At 40.9% G+C, this 14745-nt stretch overlaps 2 protein-coding genes across 2 annotated transcripts; both read left to right on the top strand.

Annotated features, from left to right (window-relative positions):
- The first annotated feature begins 1816 nt into the window (after positions 1–1816).
- On the top strand, positions 1817–7293 carry LOC132279660 (putative receptor protein kinase ZmPK1). The gene is made up of 2 exons (XM_059781696.1): positions 1817–3647; positions 6746–7293. The coding sequence occupies exons 1-2, from the start codon at positions 2036–2038 to the stop codon at positions 7291–7293; spliced, it is 2160 nt and encodes a 719-aa protein (XP_059637679.1). The 5' UTR covers positions 1817–2035.
- An 8-nt stretch (positions 7294–7301) lies between these two features.
- Positions 7302–7844, top strand: LOC132277606 (putative receptor protein kinase ZmPK1). Its single transcript, XM_059779446.1, has one exon. It carries the CDS (start codon positions 7302–7304, stop codon positions 7842–7844), a length of 543 nt encoding a protein of 180 aa, XP_059635429.1.
- The last annotated feature ends 6901 nt before the right edge of the window (positions 7845–14745 follow it).

Genomic DNA, 14745 nt, shown 5'->3' with positions numbered 1-14745 from the left:
GACGGTGATAGGGAGTAATTGCATACGACGGCTCTCGCAATATATCTCAACCTAACGCGGATCCAGTTCAAGTCTTAATTAATTATGAGTCCATCCATAATTACCGACTATGAACAATTTATAATTACTATTTATATATCATGCATTGATTGTCATCACATACATATATATAAATATTTCTTGTAATTACATGGACACTATCAATTTCATAGTGAATCGAAATATAATACATTAAATTCACCAATTGTATAAAATATAAATATTTCAGAAACGTCAGGAACATATGTCAATTAATCCAAACAGGAATTTGCTATGCCAGGGCATATAAATCCCAACACAAACAGCACTAAAACAAATAACCCAAAAAGGAACATGCTACTAATGAAGAGAGTTTTTTCAAATGAGGTGAACACATTGATCGTAGGTGGTGGTGTTGTTGCTGCTACTACTGCTGGGTTGGTGTTTGCGTTTGTGGTGGTGGTGATGGAGGAGGGTTCCACCATTCCCAGAATGTGTACACTCCAGCTGAACATTTGTAATAGCTTCAACTTGGATTATTGTCGGAATCTGAGATGAATGTAGAAACCTTTCTTCTACATTTACATTTCATATTATAAAAAGGACCCCAACGATCTGTAGACATTGACAATTCGACCACTGAAGTCATTTTATTGTTTTATTGAAGACGAGGAAAACAAAAGTTGTAATAGAGACCGAAACCTAAACAAAGTACCAGAGTTCGTCCTGAACACTTACGTTCCCCTTGTCAACACAACTTCAACACATCTTCCTTCTGGTTTGTGAATCATAGATTTTTCACCCCCTTGTTTTCACTTGGTAAATCGTGGCAATATGCTTGTGATTGTTGGAGGATTGTGAACAAAAGCAAGTTGTGAACGAAATTGATGGGTTCAGTCGGGGAGTGTTGAAGGTTTGCACAAAACGAGTAGTATTTGGGGATTTTGGCAGGGAAGGAAGGAAATTGAAATCAGGGTTCACAATGAACTCCTATATATCAGGGGTTTTTATTGATTTCTGTCTCCAACAGTAATGGCAAATATATCATAGGCCACGTGACTTTATAACAGACAAAACCAAATTTATCTATCTCTAACGGCTAGAAGGGTAAACATGTCATTTTAAAATATATCATACATGACCGTCACGTGCCTCTATCATTGACAAAACCAAACCGACAATGTTTCTTGGGTTTTTTTTTTTTTTTCAAAAATCAGAATAGTTTAGAAAGTTTTATGTAAAATTAAAAGATCAACAGAGCTTCTAGGAAGAGAGAGTAAAGTTCAGGATGTTTTGCACTTTATTCTAAAAATTATTTACGAGCGAAAGAGTTAACAAGGATTTTAGAAAAATTTCAAGGGCTGCGCCCATCGAAGACTGTAACAAGACTATTATGTTCAAAAATAGAATAGTCTTAGCTATGAACATTTAATTTCCAGTACACAACAAACGTGCAATACATGCCCATCTGTTGGACCCATATGTGTGTAAAGTTCAGGAGGTTTTGCACTTCATTCTAAAAATTATTTACGAGCGAACGAGTTAACAAGGATTTTAGAAAATTTTGAAGGGCTGCGCCCATTGAAGACGGTAACAAGACTATTATTTTCAAAAATAGAATAGTCTTAGCTATGAACATTTAATTTCCAGTACACAACAAACGTGCAATACATGCCCATCTGTTGGACCCATAAGCCCCTTCAATGTTATTACTGACTATATATGCGTGCATATCGGAGTTCTTGCACATTCCATCTTTGGTGTAATATATTTCATGGGCTCTTCATTTTTAGTCCTTGTTATTTCTTTTCTCATATCATCCCCAATATTTTCATCTTCAACCCTACCTCATAGCTTAAGCAAAGGCTCCTCTCTCTCAGTAGAGAATCTGAACCATGTTTTAATTTCACCAAACTCCATTTTCTCTGCCGGCTTTCACCGTGTTGGTGACAATGCATTTTTCTTTGCAATATGGTTCACTGAGCCATTATATGATGGAAATAACACCGTAGTTTGGATGGCCAACCGAGACCAACCAATTAACGGAAAGCTCTCTACCCTCTCCCTACATAGAAATGGTAATCTTGTGCTAAAAGATGCTGGGCAACTTATCGTTTGGTCCACGGACACTAAGTTGACTTCTATGGTGAATTTGCAACTTCAGGACAATGGTAATCTTGTTCTTCTTACACTGGATGGTGTCACTCTTTGGCAAAGTTTTCTTTCCCCAACAGATACCCTTCTTCCTAATCAACCACTCACTAGAGACACACAACTAGTCTCGTCGCGAAGCAAAAGCAATCATTCTTCTGGCTTTTACAAGCTCTACTTCGATGATGACAACGTCCTTCGCCTTGTCTTTGATGGTCTTGACATATCCAGCGTTTACTGGCCTGCCCCATGGAAAATTAGCTGGGAAGCTGGAAGATCGCCTTACAACACTAATAGAAGTGCAGTACTTGATGACTCGGGCAATTTCAAGTCATCTGATAATTTCACGTTCACGGCCTCTGATTTTGGCAATGGTCCGTGGAGGAGATTGACAGTTGACGCGGATGGTAACATTCGATTGTACAGTCTAGATGAAAGGAGACGACATTGGGTTGTTTCGTGGCAAGCTATTAATCAACCATGTACAATTCTTGGTGTTTGTGGACCTAACACCATGTGTACTTATGTTCCACATGAAAATTCCGGTAGTAGGTGCTCTTGCATACCGGGATACAAGATCATTAATCACACAGATTGGTCTTATGGATGCGAACCAATATCAAATCAGTCTTGTGACGATGAGGCTGGTTTTTTGGACCTTCCTCATGTTGAATTCCTTGGCCATGATAGCGAGATCTTCAAAAATTACACCTTAGAGAGGTGTGAAAAGGAATGCTTGAAGTTCTGCAGTTGCAAAGGGTTCCAATACAAATTTGAACCGAGTACTGGTTTTTATCTTTGTTACCCTAAGATACAATTGCGTAATGGACAACTTTCTTCAAAATTTGCTGGTTCCATGTATATAAAATTACCCCAACGTGAACTCTCCTCATATGACAAGCCGGTTCCACAATTCAGATTAGATTGCTCAAGCCAACTCAGTACCCAGCTTGAAAGGCCTTACAAGAAATTCCGTGAAAATGGGACATCGAAGTTTATGCTTTGGTTTGCCACTGCAATTGGAGGAGTTGAAATCATTTGTATCTTGCTTGTGTGGTGTTTCTTGTACAGAACCCAAAAAAGGTCGGATGCAACTATGCACGGTTACCTTCATGTTGATTTTGTATTCAAAAGATTCAGCTATGACGAGCTAAAGAAAGCAACGCATAATTTCACTGAAGTGATAGGAAGAGGAGGTGGTGGCATTGTTTATAAAGGCGTATTGTCTGACCAACGTGTCGCGGCAATCAAAGTTCTTAAAGAGGCTAACCAAGGAGAAGCAGAGTTCTTGGCAGAGGTGAGCACAATTGGGAAGCTAAATCACATGAATTTGATAGATATGTTGGGATATTGTGCCGAGGGAAAGCACAGACTTTTGGTGTATGAATATATGGAACATGGATCGTTGGCAGATAATTTACAATCAAACACACTTGATTGGGGAAAGAGGTTCAATGTTGCAGTGGGTACAGCTAAATGTCACGGGCTTAGAGTTTCAGCACCACTCTAGCTGCTCCCGTACGGCACCAAGACGTTGCTTTCACTCTCGCAAGTACTTGGTCAGCCTAACTCCCGTGCACACCTTAGCCAACACACTACCCTCGTGCGCTTACTAGTGTTGTAGTTGCCCTTGCCCTCTCCTCACTTGGCTTGCACACTCACACACACTAAGGCACTTAAGTTGGCAAGGAAAGAACACTTCTATTACTTCAAAGAATGCTTTGTACAAGGCTAACACTCAAGCTCTCTACAAGGCTCTCAAGACTCACTCTAGGACTTGTTGTTTGCAAAATGAAGTCCTACTCCTATTTATAGGCATCCCCATCCCTAATGGATGGCTAGGATGCATTCTAACCAACGGTGGAGATTGATTATCTAGAATCTTCTTCCACCTTCTACACATCTCCATACATATCTACAACATTCTAGAACCCTCCATACTACTCCACACAATTCTGGAGAATTCTAGAACCTTCCACACACTTCTAGAATATACTACACATATCTAGAATCTTCCACACAACTCTAGACTACTCCGGAAGACTCTAGAAACTCCACTTGCCATGCAGTTGCCATGCAGCGTCTTCCTTAGCGTCTGCGTGTCACCTGCGTGGTACAACCTCCATAGGCGGGGCATGACATTCTCCCCCACCCATTTCCGTGATGCCCTCGTCACGGTTTCTTCAACTGACCCAGCCTCTCGCAGGTCATCAGCACTTGCGCATATGTCCTTGGCCCAAACGTACGAGCGCCCTTCGGGAGATGTGAAGTCCTCACGAGCTCCATCGTGTTGATTGCCACCTCTGGACTCTCCTTCCTGCCCACGAGCGGCACCATGCATGCGGCCTTGCCTTCCTCGCCTCCAAGTATCATCAACGCACCAAGGCATGGTAGTGGCGCGGCGTTGTTCCTGTCCATGAACTCCAGCCCCAGCACCATGTCATGGTCGTCCATCTCCGCAACTTGGAAGTCGGCCTTGCCCTTCCATCCTTGCATGCATAGCTCCACCTCTTTGCACACTCTACTCACGCGTGCCTCCTCGGAGTTGACGGCCTTAATCCATCCTTCCGTCTTGCGCATCTCCAAGCCAAGTCGTTGCGCCTCCTCTGGGGTAATGAAGTTGTGTGTAGCGCCCGTGTCGACCAACGCTTGCACGGCTTTGCCACCAACCTGCGCATCCACATAGCGCACCCCAGCTACCTTCTTTGCCTTGCCCTTCTTCTTGGTGTCATGCGCCATGCTACTCAGCATCTACATAGCCCCCATGCACCTATCTTCATCGCTGCCCGCATCGTCCACCCTGCCCTTGCCCTTATCCTTCACAAGGGCGCTCATGGTCTTCTTGTTGGGGCAGTGTCGCAATATGTGCGGCCCTTCGCACAAGTAGCACTTCGGCTCCCACTTACCCTTATCGCGGCGCTCCCATTTGCCACTAGCCTTGGACCTCTCTCCACGGTCCTTACCTTTATCATGGCGTGGGCGTCTCTCCTCATCGCTGTGCTCATCATCGCTAGACTTGGGCGAGCCCCGTTTCTTGAAGCGCCGGTCTCCCCCACCTTTGCCGTGGTCCCTCTTGGGAGACGTGGCCCTCTTGTCATCGCGCCTAAAGTCTTCGAGGCGCTCCGCTATAGCCATTGCGGATGCCAAGTCTCTAGGCTCCCTCCTCCTTAGCTCCGTGGCCACCCAAGACTGCAGCCCATCAATGAACAAGCACACACGTTGCCGCTCCGGCATCTCTGGGATCTCCAGCATCAAGTTGGAGTACTCCTTCACATACTCCCTTATGCTGCCCTTCTGCTTCAGGTGCCTTAGGTTGATCATGGCGAGGTCCTCAACGCACTCGGGATAGAACTGCCTCTTGAGCTGCCTCTTAAACTCCTCCCATGTGTCAACTGCTCTTGCGCCTCTACCGGTGAAGCGCTGCCTCCACCATAGAGCGGCAGTGTCCGTGAGGTACATAGTGCCTGTCTGCACCTTCTCCTCATCATCCTCGATCTCCATGCACTCGAAGTACCGCTCCATGTGCCAGAAGAAGTTGTCAATCTGGCGCGCATTCCTTGCCCCATCGTACTCCTTGGGCTCTGGCGCCTTCTTCTTCCTTGGCTTCACCACGACCTCGCGCGCCTGAGAGAACTCCTTCTTGCACTCGGCAATCTCCATGGGTAAGTCGTCTACCCGATCATGCAAGTCCCTTTCTTTCTCTTGCGCCTTGTTGGCGATGCCATCAATCAGCTCGTAGAGCTCCGCCATCCTTCTCTCGAGCCTATTAAACTTAGTCTCCGTGTAGACCAAGTGTGTGGCAAGCTTCTCCTCCAAGCTCTGATCTAAGATGTGGACTTGGTGGTCTCCTCCGCTAGCCATGTCTACTCCAACAAAGCTCCCTTGACGAACCTGCTCTGATACCAACTGTCACGGGCTTAGAGTTTCAGCACCACTCTAGCTGCTCCCGTGCGGCACCAAGACGTTGCTTTCACTCTCGCAAGTACTTGGTCAGCCTAACTCCCGTGCACACCTTAGCCAACACACTACCCTCGTGCGCTTACTAGTGTTGTAGTTGCCCTTGCCCTCTCCTCACTTGGCTTGCACACTCACACACACTAAGGCACTTAAGTTGGCAAGGAAAGAACACTTCTATTACTTCAAAGAATGCTTTGTACAAGGCTAACACTCAAGCTCTCTACAAGGCTCTCAAGACTCACTCTAGGACTTGTTGTTTGCAAAATGAAGTCCTACTCCTATTTATAGGCATCCCCATCCCTAATGGATGGCTAGGATGCATTCTAACCAACGGTGGAGATTGATTATCTAGAATCTTCTTCCACCTTCTACACATCTCCATACATATCTACAACATTCTAGAACCCTCCATACTACTCCACACAATTCTGGAGAATTCTAGAACCTTCCACACACTTCTAGAATATACTACACATATCTAGAATCTTCCACACAACTCTAGACTACTCCGGAAGACTCTAGAAACTCCACTTGCCATGCAGTTGCCATGCAGCGTCCTCCTTAGCGTCTGCGTGTCACCTGCGTGGTACAACCTCCATAGGCGGGGCGTGACATAAAGCTCTTGCTTATTTACATGAAGAATGCTTGGAATGGGTTTTGCACTGTGATGTGAAGCCTCAGAACATACTTTTGGACTCTGATTTCCAGCCAAAGGTGTCGGATTTTGGCCTGTCCAAACTACTGAATAGAAGTGGTGACAACAATTCAAGCTTCTCGCGGATAAGAGGGACCAGAGGTTACATGGCTCCTGAGTGGATATTAAATCTCTCCATCACTTCGAAAGTAGATGTTTACAGTTATGGGATCGTTGTGCTAGAGATGGTAACCGGAAAGAATGCTGCAACAGGCGTGGACGCAATTAACAACGAAGGGGAGATGGAACAGAGGAGGTTGGTTAAGTGGTTAAGGGAGAAGATGAGTCAAGGGACTGCAATGACATCCTTTATTGAAGAAATCATAGAGCCTACAATGAAGGGTAAGTATGAAACAAGTATGATTGAAATTCTTGTTGAAGTTGGTCTGCAATGTGTAGAGGAAGACAGAGATGCAAGACCAACAATGAATCAAGTAGTAGAGATGCTTCTACTCCAACAAAATGATCATTAGCAGAGGCAATGAATTTACATGAAGAATGCTTGGAATGGGTTTTGCACTGTGATGTGAAGCCTCAGAACATACTTTTGGACTCTGATTTCCAGCCAAAGGTGTCGGATTTTGGCCTGTCCAAACTACTGAATAGAAGTGGTGACAACAATTCAAGCTTCTCGCGGATAAGAGGGACCAGAGGTTACATGGCTCCTGAGTGGATATTAAATCTCTCCATCACTTCGAAAGTAGATGTTTACAGTTATGGGATCGTTGTGCTAGAGATGGTAACCGGAAAGAATGCTGCAACAGGCGTGGACGCAATTAACAACGAAGGGGAGATGGAACAGAGGAGGTTGGTTAAGTGGTTAAGGGAGAAGATGAGTCAAGGGACTGCAATGACATCCTTTATTGAAGAAATCATAGAGCCTACAATGAAGGGTAAGTATGAAACAAGTATGATTGAAATTCTTGTTGAAGTTGGTCTGCAATGTGTAGAGGAAGACAGAGATGCAAGACCAACAATGAATCAAGTAGTAGAGATGCTTCTACTCCAACAAAATGATCATTAGCAGAGGCAATGAATTGATGCAATGACAGCCAAAATATGCTTTTCAAACCAATGAGAATTTTTGGTTTCTTGAGTTTATCCACTTGTGAATTAATTTCATTGGCTCCTGGTAATTCTAATTTTCTTCATAAATTATTCTGGTTGTCATTTTACTGTAGTATTGCTTCTGATCTCTTATATTTTGAACAATTCTATTTGATTGAGCACACACCGCTAAATCTGAACGAGCTCAACGTAGTTAGTCTCATTCTCAACCATAATGTGTAATTAGGACAAATATCAGCACAGGATAGTAAGAGTGTAATTTACCCAAACTTTTTAAATATTTATGATTCAGTTTAATAGTATTTTTTTTCTATGCAATCTAGTGGAGTTATTGAATTGGTACAAGTGATAACCTCTTTGACTATCTAGAAAAATCAAATTAGAATATATATCTATATATATATATATATATATATATATATAGAATTTAATTTTTCACTTTCTTTCCAATTATTTAACAAAAAAAAATAATAAAGAGACTGAGTCTTTCGAATTTGAGAAGGAAAGTTTCCAAGTGAAACTTTTTAATATTTCTAATTTATTTTAGTAGTAATTTTTGTTAGTAGCCCGGTGTGCTCTTATGTCTATTAAGTTGTCAATAATACTGTGACTTAGAGGGGGTTGAATAAATCAACTTACTTGTTTTTTGTGATTAATTAATTATCCATAATGATTGTCAATTAAACATTCACAACCACAACAAGGACAGTAAAATAAAGCATGTAAATTAAAATTAGAGAAATGGAACCATATTTTGAACTTGAAAATTCTTGTTGAAAGAAATTCGACCAATCGAGATGAAAACCTAGGAGACTTTAGTGGTCAAGAATAAAATGGTGCGTGTTGAAGCAAAATATAGTAGATTCTAACTTGGATCACACTTACTCTATCATATCAAGTACTAATTAAGGTAAGGTTAGTTGGATCTAAATTTTCAAAAAAATGAGAATATTTTGAAAGGGACGTTAAGGGACAAGAATTTTGAGATATCAAAAAAATGTAAAAAAGATCAAGAATATTGAAATCCATAAAGAGGAAATAATATATATATTAAATTAATTTCTCACTTTCACATATCATATATGTGACCAAACTATCAAATTATTTAATGAGAAAAAGAATGACAATTTCAAATTTGAGAAAGAAATATTCTGATAGAAAATTATTTACTTGTAGTAATTGCATAAGTGACGTGCTTAATGAGTAAGCCTCACCTCTCTTATAAATTATTGGATTAATAACAGTGATACCATTGAAATTTACTTTATTAATAATTATATACAAATTAGTCTATTTTTGAAAAATAATATCCTTTAAATTTAATAAAGTTAACAAAAGAACCCATCCATCATCTGACACGTATAAATTGACATTATTACCTTTCCTTTTAAATTATCTTAATTAAAACATGAAACTACCTTTTTAACCTTCCATCAAATCTCAAACCCAAACTAGTATGTGTGAGTGTGTGTGTGTGTGTCTATATATATATATATATATATATATATATATCTAAATGTGTCGGTGTGTAGATATATATAACAATCCTTACACAACCAGACACCACCGCCAGAACTGTAAAAAATTATAATACCCCAAACATTCTCTTTACCAAATCGATCATTTGTTTAATCCTAACCCAATTCCATAAAATTCCCAAGTTGAAATTGTCTGAACTTGTCTTCCCAAAAGCAGTGGGTTTTTGGGTTTCTTATGAATTATTTGAGTTTTTAAAACGAGTAGGGATGGCAATAGGGCGAGTTTGGAGTAGGTTTCCCTAAATCCCGCACCGTCCTTTTTAATTTTTGTCAAGTCCATGCCCGTCCCGAGACCCGCAACGGGTTGGATTTTTATGTCCAGCCCCGCCCCGTTGGGGAATACTGTGCCCCCGTGCCCGCCCCGCTAACAAATTTTTTTCTCCCACTTTTTAGAACTTAAGCTCCTGCTATTTATATGCGAAAATCCTGGAAATGGCACAACATAAATGAAATTATGTATCCCAACAAAAATAAAAAAATAACATGCACATGACATAATTCAGAGAACATAACAAACAAAAATAAAAATTTAATACAACCAAATCACAAGTCCACCATAACTAAAACAAAAGCAAATTTAATATCAAGTTTACATCCCAAATTAGGATTGTAAGAGATGGATACCTGGGTAAGCCGCTAAAATAAGTTATTAATATTGTATAAAATAAGTTATTAATATTGTATATATATATATATTAAATATAGTTATATGCTTAGCGGAACGGGACGGGGCGGGCCCCTAAGATATGTATACTGAACCCTTACCTACCCCGTGACTCGCGACGGGTACAAAATTTGTATTCATGCCCGCCCAAATGGTATAAAAAATGTTCTCATATCCGTTATTAACGGAGCGGGACGGGACGGAGCCCTAGCAGGGGGTAAAAATTGACATCCCTAAAAACGAGTGTTGAGGGGGCAGTGATGGTGGTGGAAGTGGTGATTGGTGGGCAGTGATGGTGGAAGAATGAACCAATGATGTGGAGAGATTCACACTGGCTTGACATGCAAAAGACGTGTCAGCCTCACCTGCAACCATATTCCGACGCTATTGAAGATCGTAAAGAAGATGATGATGTTGGAGTTTTTTTTGTGGTTTTTGGCTAGAATTAGTGGCTGAGAGTTTTTGGTCACGAAAAGGGCAACAGAGCCCGACATGACGTCTATTATCGTATCTGTATAAATCATCAAAACCCTTTTTTTCCTTACGAACTCCATGCTCAGCAACCACCATCTACGACGACGCCACCGCCCACGATTCCTTCCTTTCATCATTCAGCCCTCACAGTCGAATTCTTCAACCCAATGTCACTGCCTCCATCAGTCGATAAGACCCAATCGAGTCCAACACTATTATTGATGGCAAGCCAGCCTGATTTCCTCCCCATGTCTCAAATCACCACCACCAACGCCGCCTTGTCCAGACCCAAATCCTAAATTTTAGTTCCAGACAAACAATTATTGCTGCAACAGAGATTATTGCTGTTCTCTTCTCCTTCTAGCTACTAGCACGAAACCCTAATTTCGCTGTAACCCAAAACCCTAGATTGAAGATCTCAATTGACACCACCGAATTATTGCTCTGCTGAAGCAACAATGACGCCCTAAATCGCTACCAGAAAACAGGGCAAAACCTCATCGACACCAAAATATAGCAACCGATATGTACAAAACTTGGTAACCATCACTAATAACAACATCAATGCGCTATTTGAAATCTCATAAGAAGAGTAAAGCATGTTTCCTTTCCCTTAAACTTGACACGGCCAAAGCTTTTGATAGAGTCGATTGATTCTTTATTGAAAAAATGCTTCTACATCTTGGCTTCAACAGACATTGGGTGAAGGTTGTCATGAGTTGCATTACCACAATTTCCTATTATCTGGTCCTAAATGGTGAACCTGGGGTTTTTTTCACCCCTTCCAGAGGTTTGAGGCAAGGAGATCCACTCTCCCTATCTATTTCTCCTATATGTACTGAGGGATTCTCTTTACTCTTGAAACAAACTATGAATAGGAAGCTTATCGAAGGGCTTACAATTGGGATTGGCGTTCGTCAAATCACCCACCTTTTATTTGTTGATGATGCTTTACTTTTTTGTAAGGCCACTACTACTCAAGCAACTCAAAATCAATATTGCAGAATACGAGCATTTATCTGGTTAGTTGGTTAACTCTGATAAGTCTGGCTTATATTTCAGTGCCAACACAGACCTTCAAATTCGATAAGTGGGATTTTGGGAATCACAGACGACCGATGGCAGTCTTAGTTTTTAGGTTTGCCTTCCTTCCTAGGGAGATCTAAGCTGACATCCTTTAGTTTCTTGGAAGATAATTTGTCATCTAAAATAAAGAATATAAAGAAGAAAGGTTCTTCTCAGATCAACTTTGGCTGCCCTTCCTGCTTATGCTATGCAGTGCTTTAAGTTCTCATCCACACTTTGTTCGAAAATGGAAAGACAAATGACATCTTTTTGGTTGGCTAGGAAAGAGGATAATAGGAAAAAAAAATTGGGTCCGCTGGGCAAAGTTCTGTGAGGCGAAAGAGTTTGGTGGTTCGGGATTTAAGGAAATGATAGAGTTTAATCAAGCTCTACTTGAAAAAGTTGTTTGGCGACTTGAAATGGAGGATAGGTCATTATATTTTAAAATCTTCAAGCATAAATATTTTCCAACTTGTTCCTTTCTTGCAGCTCCATGTAGTGTACGATCCTCTTGGATTTGGAAAAGTTTATATTCTGTTAAGGAGATTATCAGAGTCGGGTTGAGATGGAAAGCTGCGGATGGTTCTAAAATCAATTGTTGGAAAGATGGTTGGTTGCCTGATCCTTTCAATCATTTTCTAACTTCCACACCTTCCAACATTAATATCTCACAAGTCTCAGATCTCATTAATCTTTCGTCTCATTCTTGGAAAGAGGATTTGATTTCAAAGGCTTTTAATTGTAGGGACGCCCAGCTTATTCTTCAGATTCCAATTAGTCTAACTGGTGGAACTGATTCAAGAATTTGGGGGTTTTCTTCGAATGGAGCTTTCTAAGTGAACAGTGCCTAAAAACTGTGTTTATTGCTTAAAAATGATAATATTTCTTCGGTTCTCTTTTCCTCTTCAGCTAGTAGTAGTAGTCTGAACCAACAATACAAACCTTGAGAGATGAAGTTATGGAAAATCAAGACCTATAGAAAAATTCAGTTTTTCTTATGGCAATGTTGCCTTGAACGCATACCGGTTATGAAGAATCTTCAATCCCGAAGAATTTCAAAGGATGCTAATTGTTACTTTTGTGGCGATATGGTGGATACTGTGGATCATGTCTTGTTTTCGTGTCCAATTGCCAAACATAGCTGGTATTTCTCTCCTCTAAGACTCCAAATTGAGGTCAGTGATGATTTTCCATGGAAACATGGGTGGCTTTCTTTATCAGAGATATGGAACAGGGCTGATACTCCAGATTTTTGCTTCAGTCTAGGTGCTTTCATTTGCTGGCAACTTTAGAAGGGTAAAAATAATAGAGTCTACAATGGTGTTAACTGAAACTTTTCTGATATCCTGGGTAAATCCTTATCAAACTTCTATGAATTCTGGGATATCGAAAGAGCAAAAAATATTCCGTCCATCATGGGCTTGGAGGGGAATGTAATGCCTGAGCAATGGAAAGTTCCTCCTCATGGTTCACTCAAATTGAATTTTGATGCTTCGTTTAACAAAGATACATGTTGCAGTGGTGGCGGTTTCATATTGAGGGATGGTCATGGCAGACCCATCAGAGTTGCATCCTACTTCATGTCGAATGTTAAGTCAGCCTTTATGACCGAAATTCTTATGCTTCATGAAAGTATTAAAATGTTGATTAACTAGGGCTACTCCAGTGTGATCTTTGAGGCAAATTGTCAAATGACAGTCTCTCGATTATGGTTATTGATGATATTAATCTTTTACTTCAGTTGGGTAATTGTGATTTTCTTTTGTCTTAGGCTAAACGGGGGTGTAACCAAGTGGCTCAATATCTAACAAAGATGGCTCTCAGTTGTAAACAAGGTGATAGTGATTGGAATGTGTGGCCTACATGGCTGCTCAATCTCATTGTTGTTGACCTTTAATTAGTTTCTTTATAATATTTCTTCCTTTGTTTGTAAAAAAAAAAAAAAAAAAAAACTCCACACCACGGGTGCTTGGCTGTTGATGCTCGCGCGTGGCACCTTTGCGCTGCCTGCGGCCGACATAAATCCTGGCCATTGATCTCAATTGTTTACTTTGCACTGTGAAGCAGCGAATTAGCTCCCATGGCTTCGCTTCATCTAAGTCGCCCATCAAATTATTGTATTGCAACCGCGAACCACTGAATCACAACCCATTAAATCTTCTCTAACAATGTTGCACAGACCTAGAGCATATTTATATAACAGCGCACGCAGTACGCACCAGTCCTCCATCTTTGGTGGCGCCGGCCACCTTCCAGTCGCCGCCGGTGACTGAGGTGGGCCTGTGAATGGTGGCCTTACTACGGCGGTGAGCACTTTCTGAGTGGGTGCCAATGAGGGTCTAATGGTCATTTAAGTAACTTGATATTTAAAAATAAATGAGGTTTAAAAATTAGGGCAAAGTTGTTTTTTTTTTTATGTTTATAATGGAGACTTGGACAAAAAATGGGGTGAGGCAATAGAAACATCGACCAAACCCAGAGGAAGAATATCCAGAGCCGACGGCGATAGCTGTGATAATGTTGAACATATGGCTCAAATTTGAGGTCAGCAATTATATCACCTCTTACATTAGCTACTTGGCAGCCAAGAAGCAAGATCAACAAGTTGTGGTGCCAACTATATGTATGTGTGGTCAGCAAGTATACTTGAGTGATCAGCAAGCTCAAGTTGATGATTTCTTGGCTATAAATAGCATGCTCTCCATAGTGTTTCAACATCCAAAATTTGAGTGTGTTTGCTTAATATCAGTAAACAAAAGTGTGTAAGAGCTTGGGTGTAATTGAGTTTTAGGTGTGAGTCACTTAGCCGTATATCTTTTTATGTCTATAATGAAATATTGATATGTCTTCTCCCCGTGGACGTAGGCATAACCGAACTACATAAATCCTTATCTCGTTTGTGTGTGCGCTATGTTATTTTCGTGTCATTTATTTATTCTCTCGTTCTCATAAACGCTTATTTGATACTTCTTTCATAACAAACTGGTATCAGAGCTCAGTTCGTGTATTGTGTAAAGATACTGTTCATACGTACAGTACTATTCACAGATACTATTCAGGTACTGTTCACAAATACGGTACTATTCACCGAGAATTTTTTTTGGAAGTTTTTTAAG

Source organism: Cornus florida, unplaced genomic scaffold, assembly GCF_030987335.1.
Source record: "Cornus florida cultivar Cherokee Brave unplaced genomic scaffold, ASM3098733v1 CherokeeBrave_3.0.0_Hap2_Chr10, whole genome shotgun sequence".
NCBI lineage: Eukaryota > Viridiplantae > Streptophyta > Magnoliopsida > Cornales > Cornaceae > Cornus > Cornus florida.
Note: the sequence above shows the minus strand (reverse complement) of the source record. Positions and strands in the feature narration are given on the sequence as shown.

Excerpts from the sequence above, each read along its gene's own strand:
- LOC132279660 (XM_059781696.1), top strand. The coding sequence starts at position 2,036 with ATGGCCAACCGAGACCAACCAATTAACGGAAAGCTCTCTACCCTCTCC. Across the intron at positions 3,648-6,745 it reads TGCAGTGGGTACAGCTAAAT|CTCTTGCTTATTTACATGAA; the intron begins GTCACGGGCTTA and ends CGTGACATAAAG.
- LOC132277606 (XM_059779446.1), top strand. The coding sequence starts at position 7,302 with ATGAATTTACATGAAGAATGCTTGGAATGGGTTTTGCACTGTGATGTG.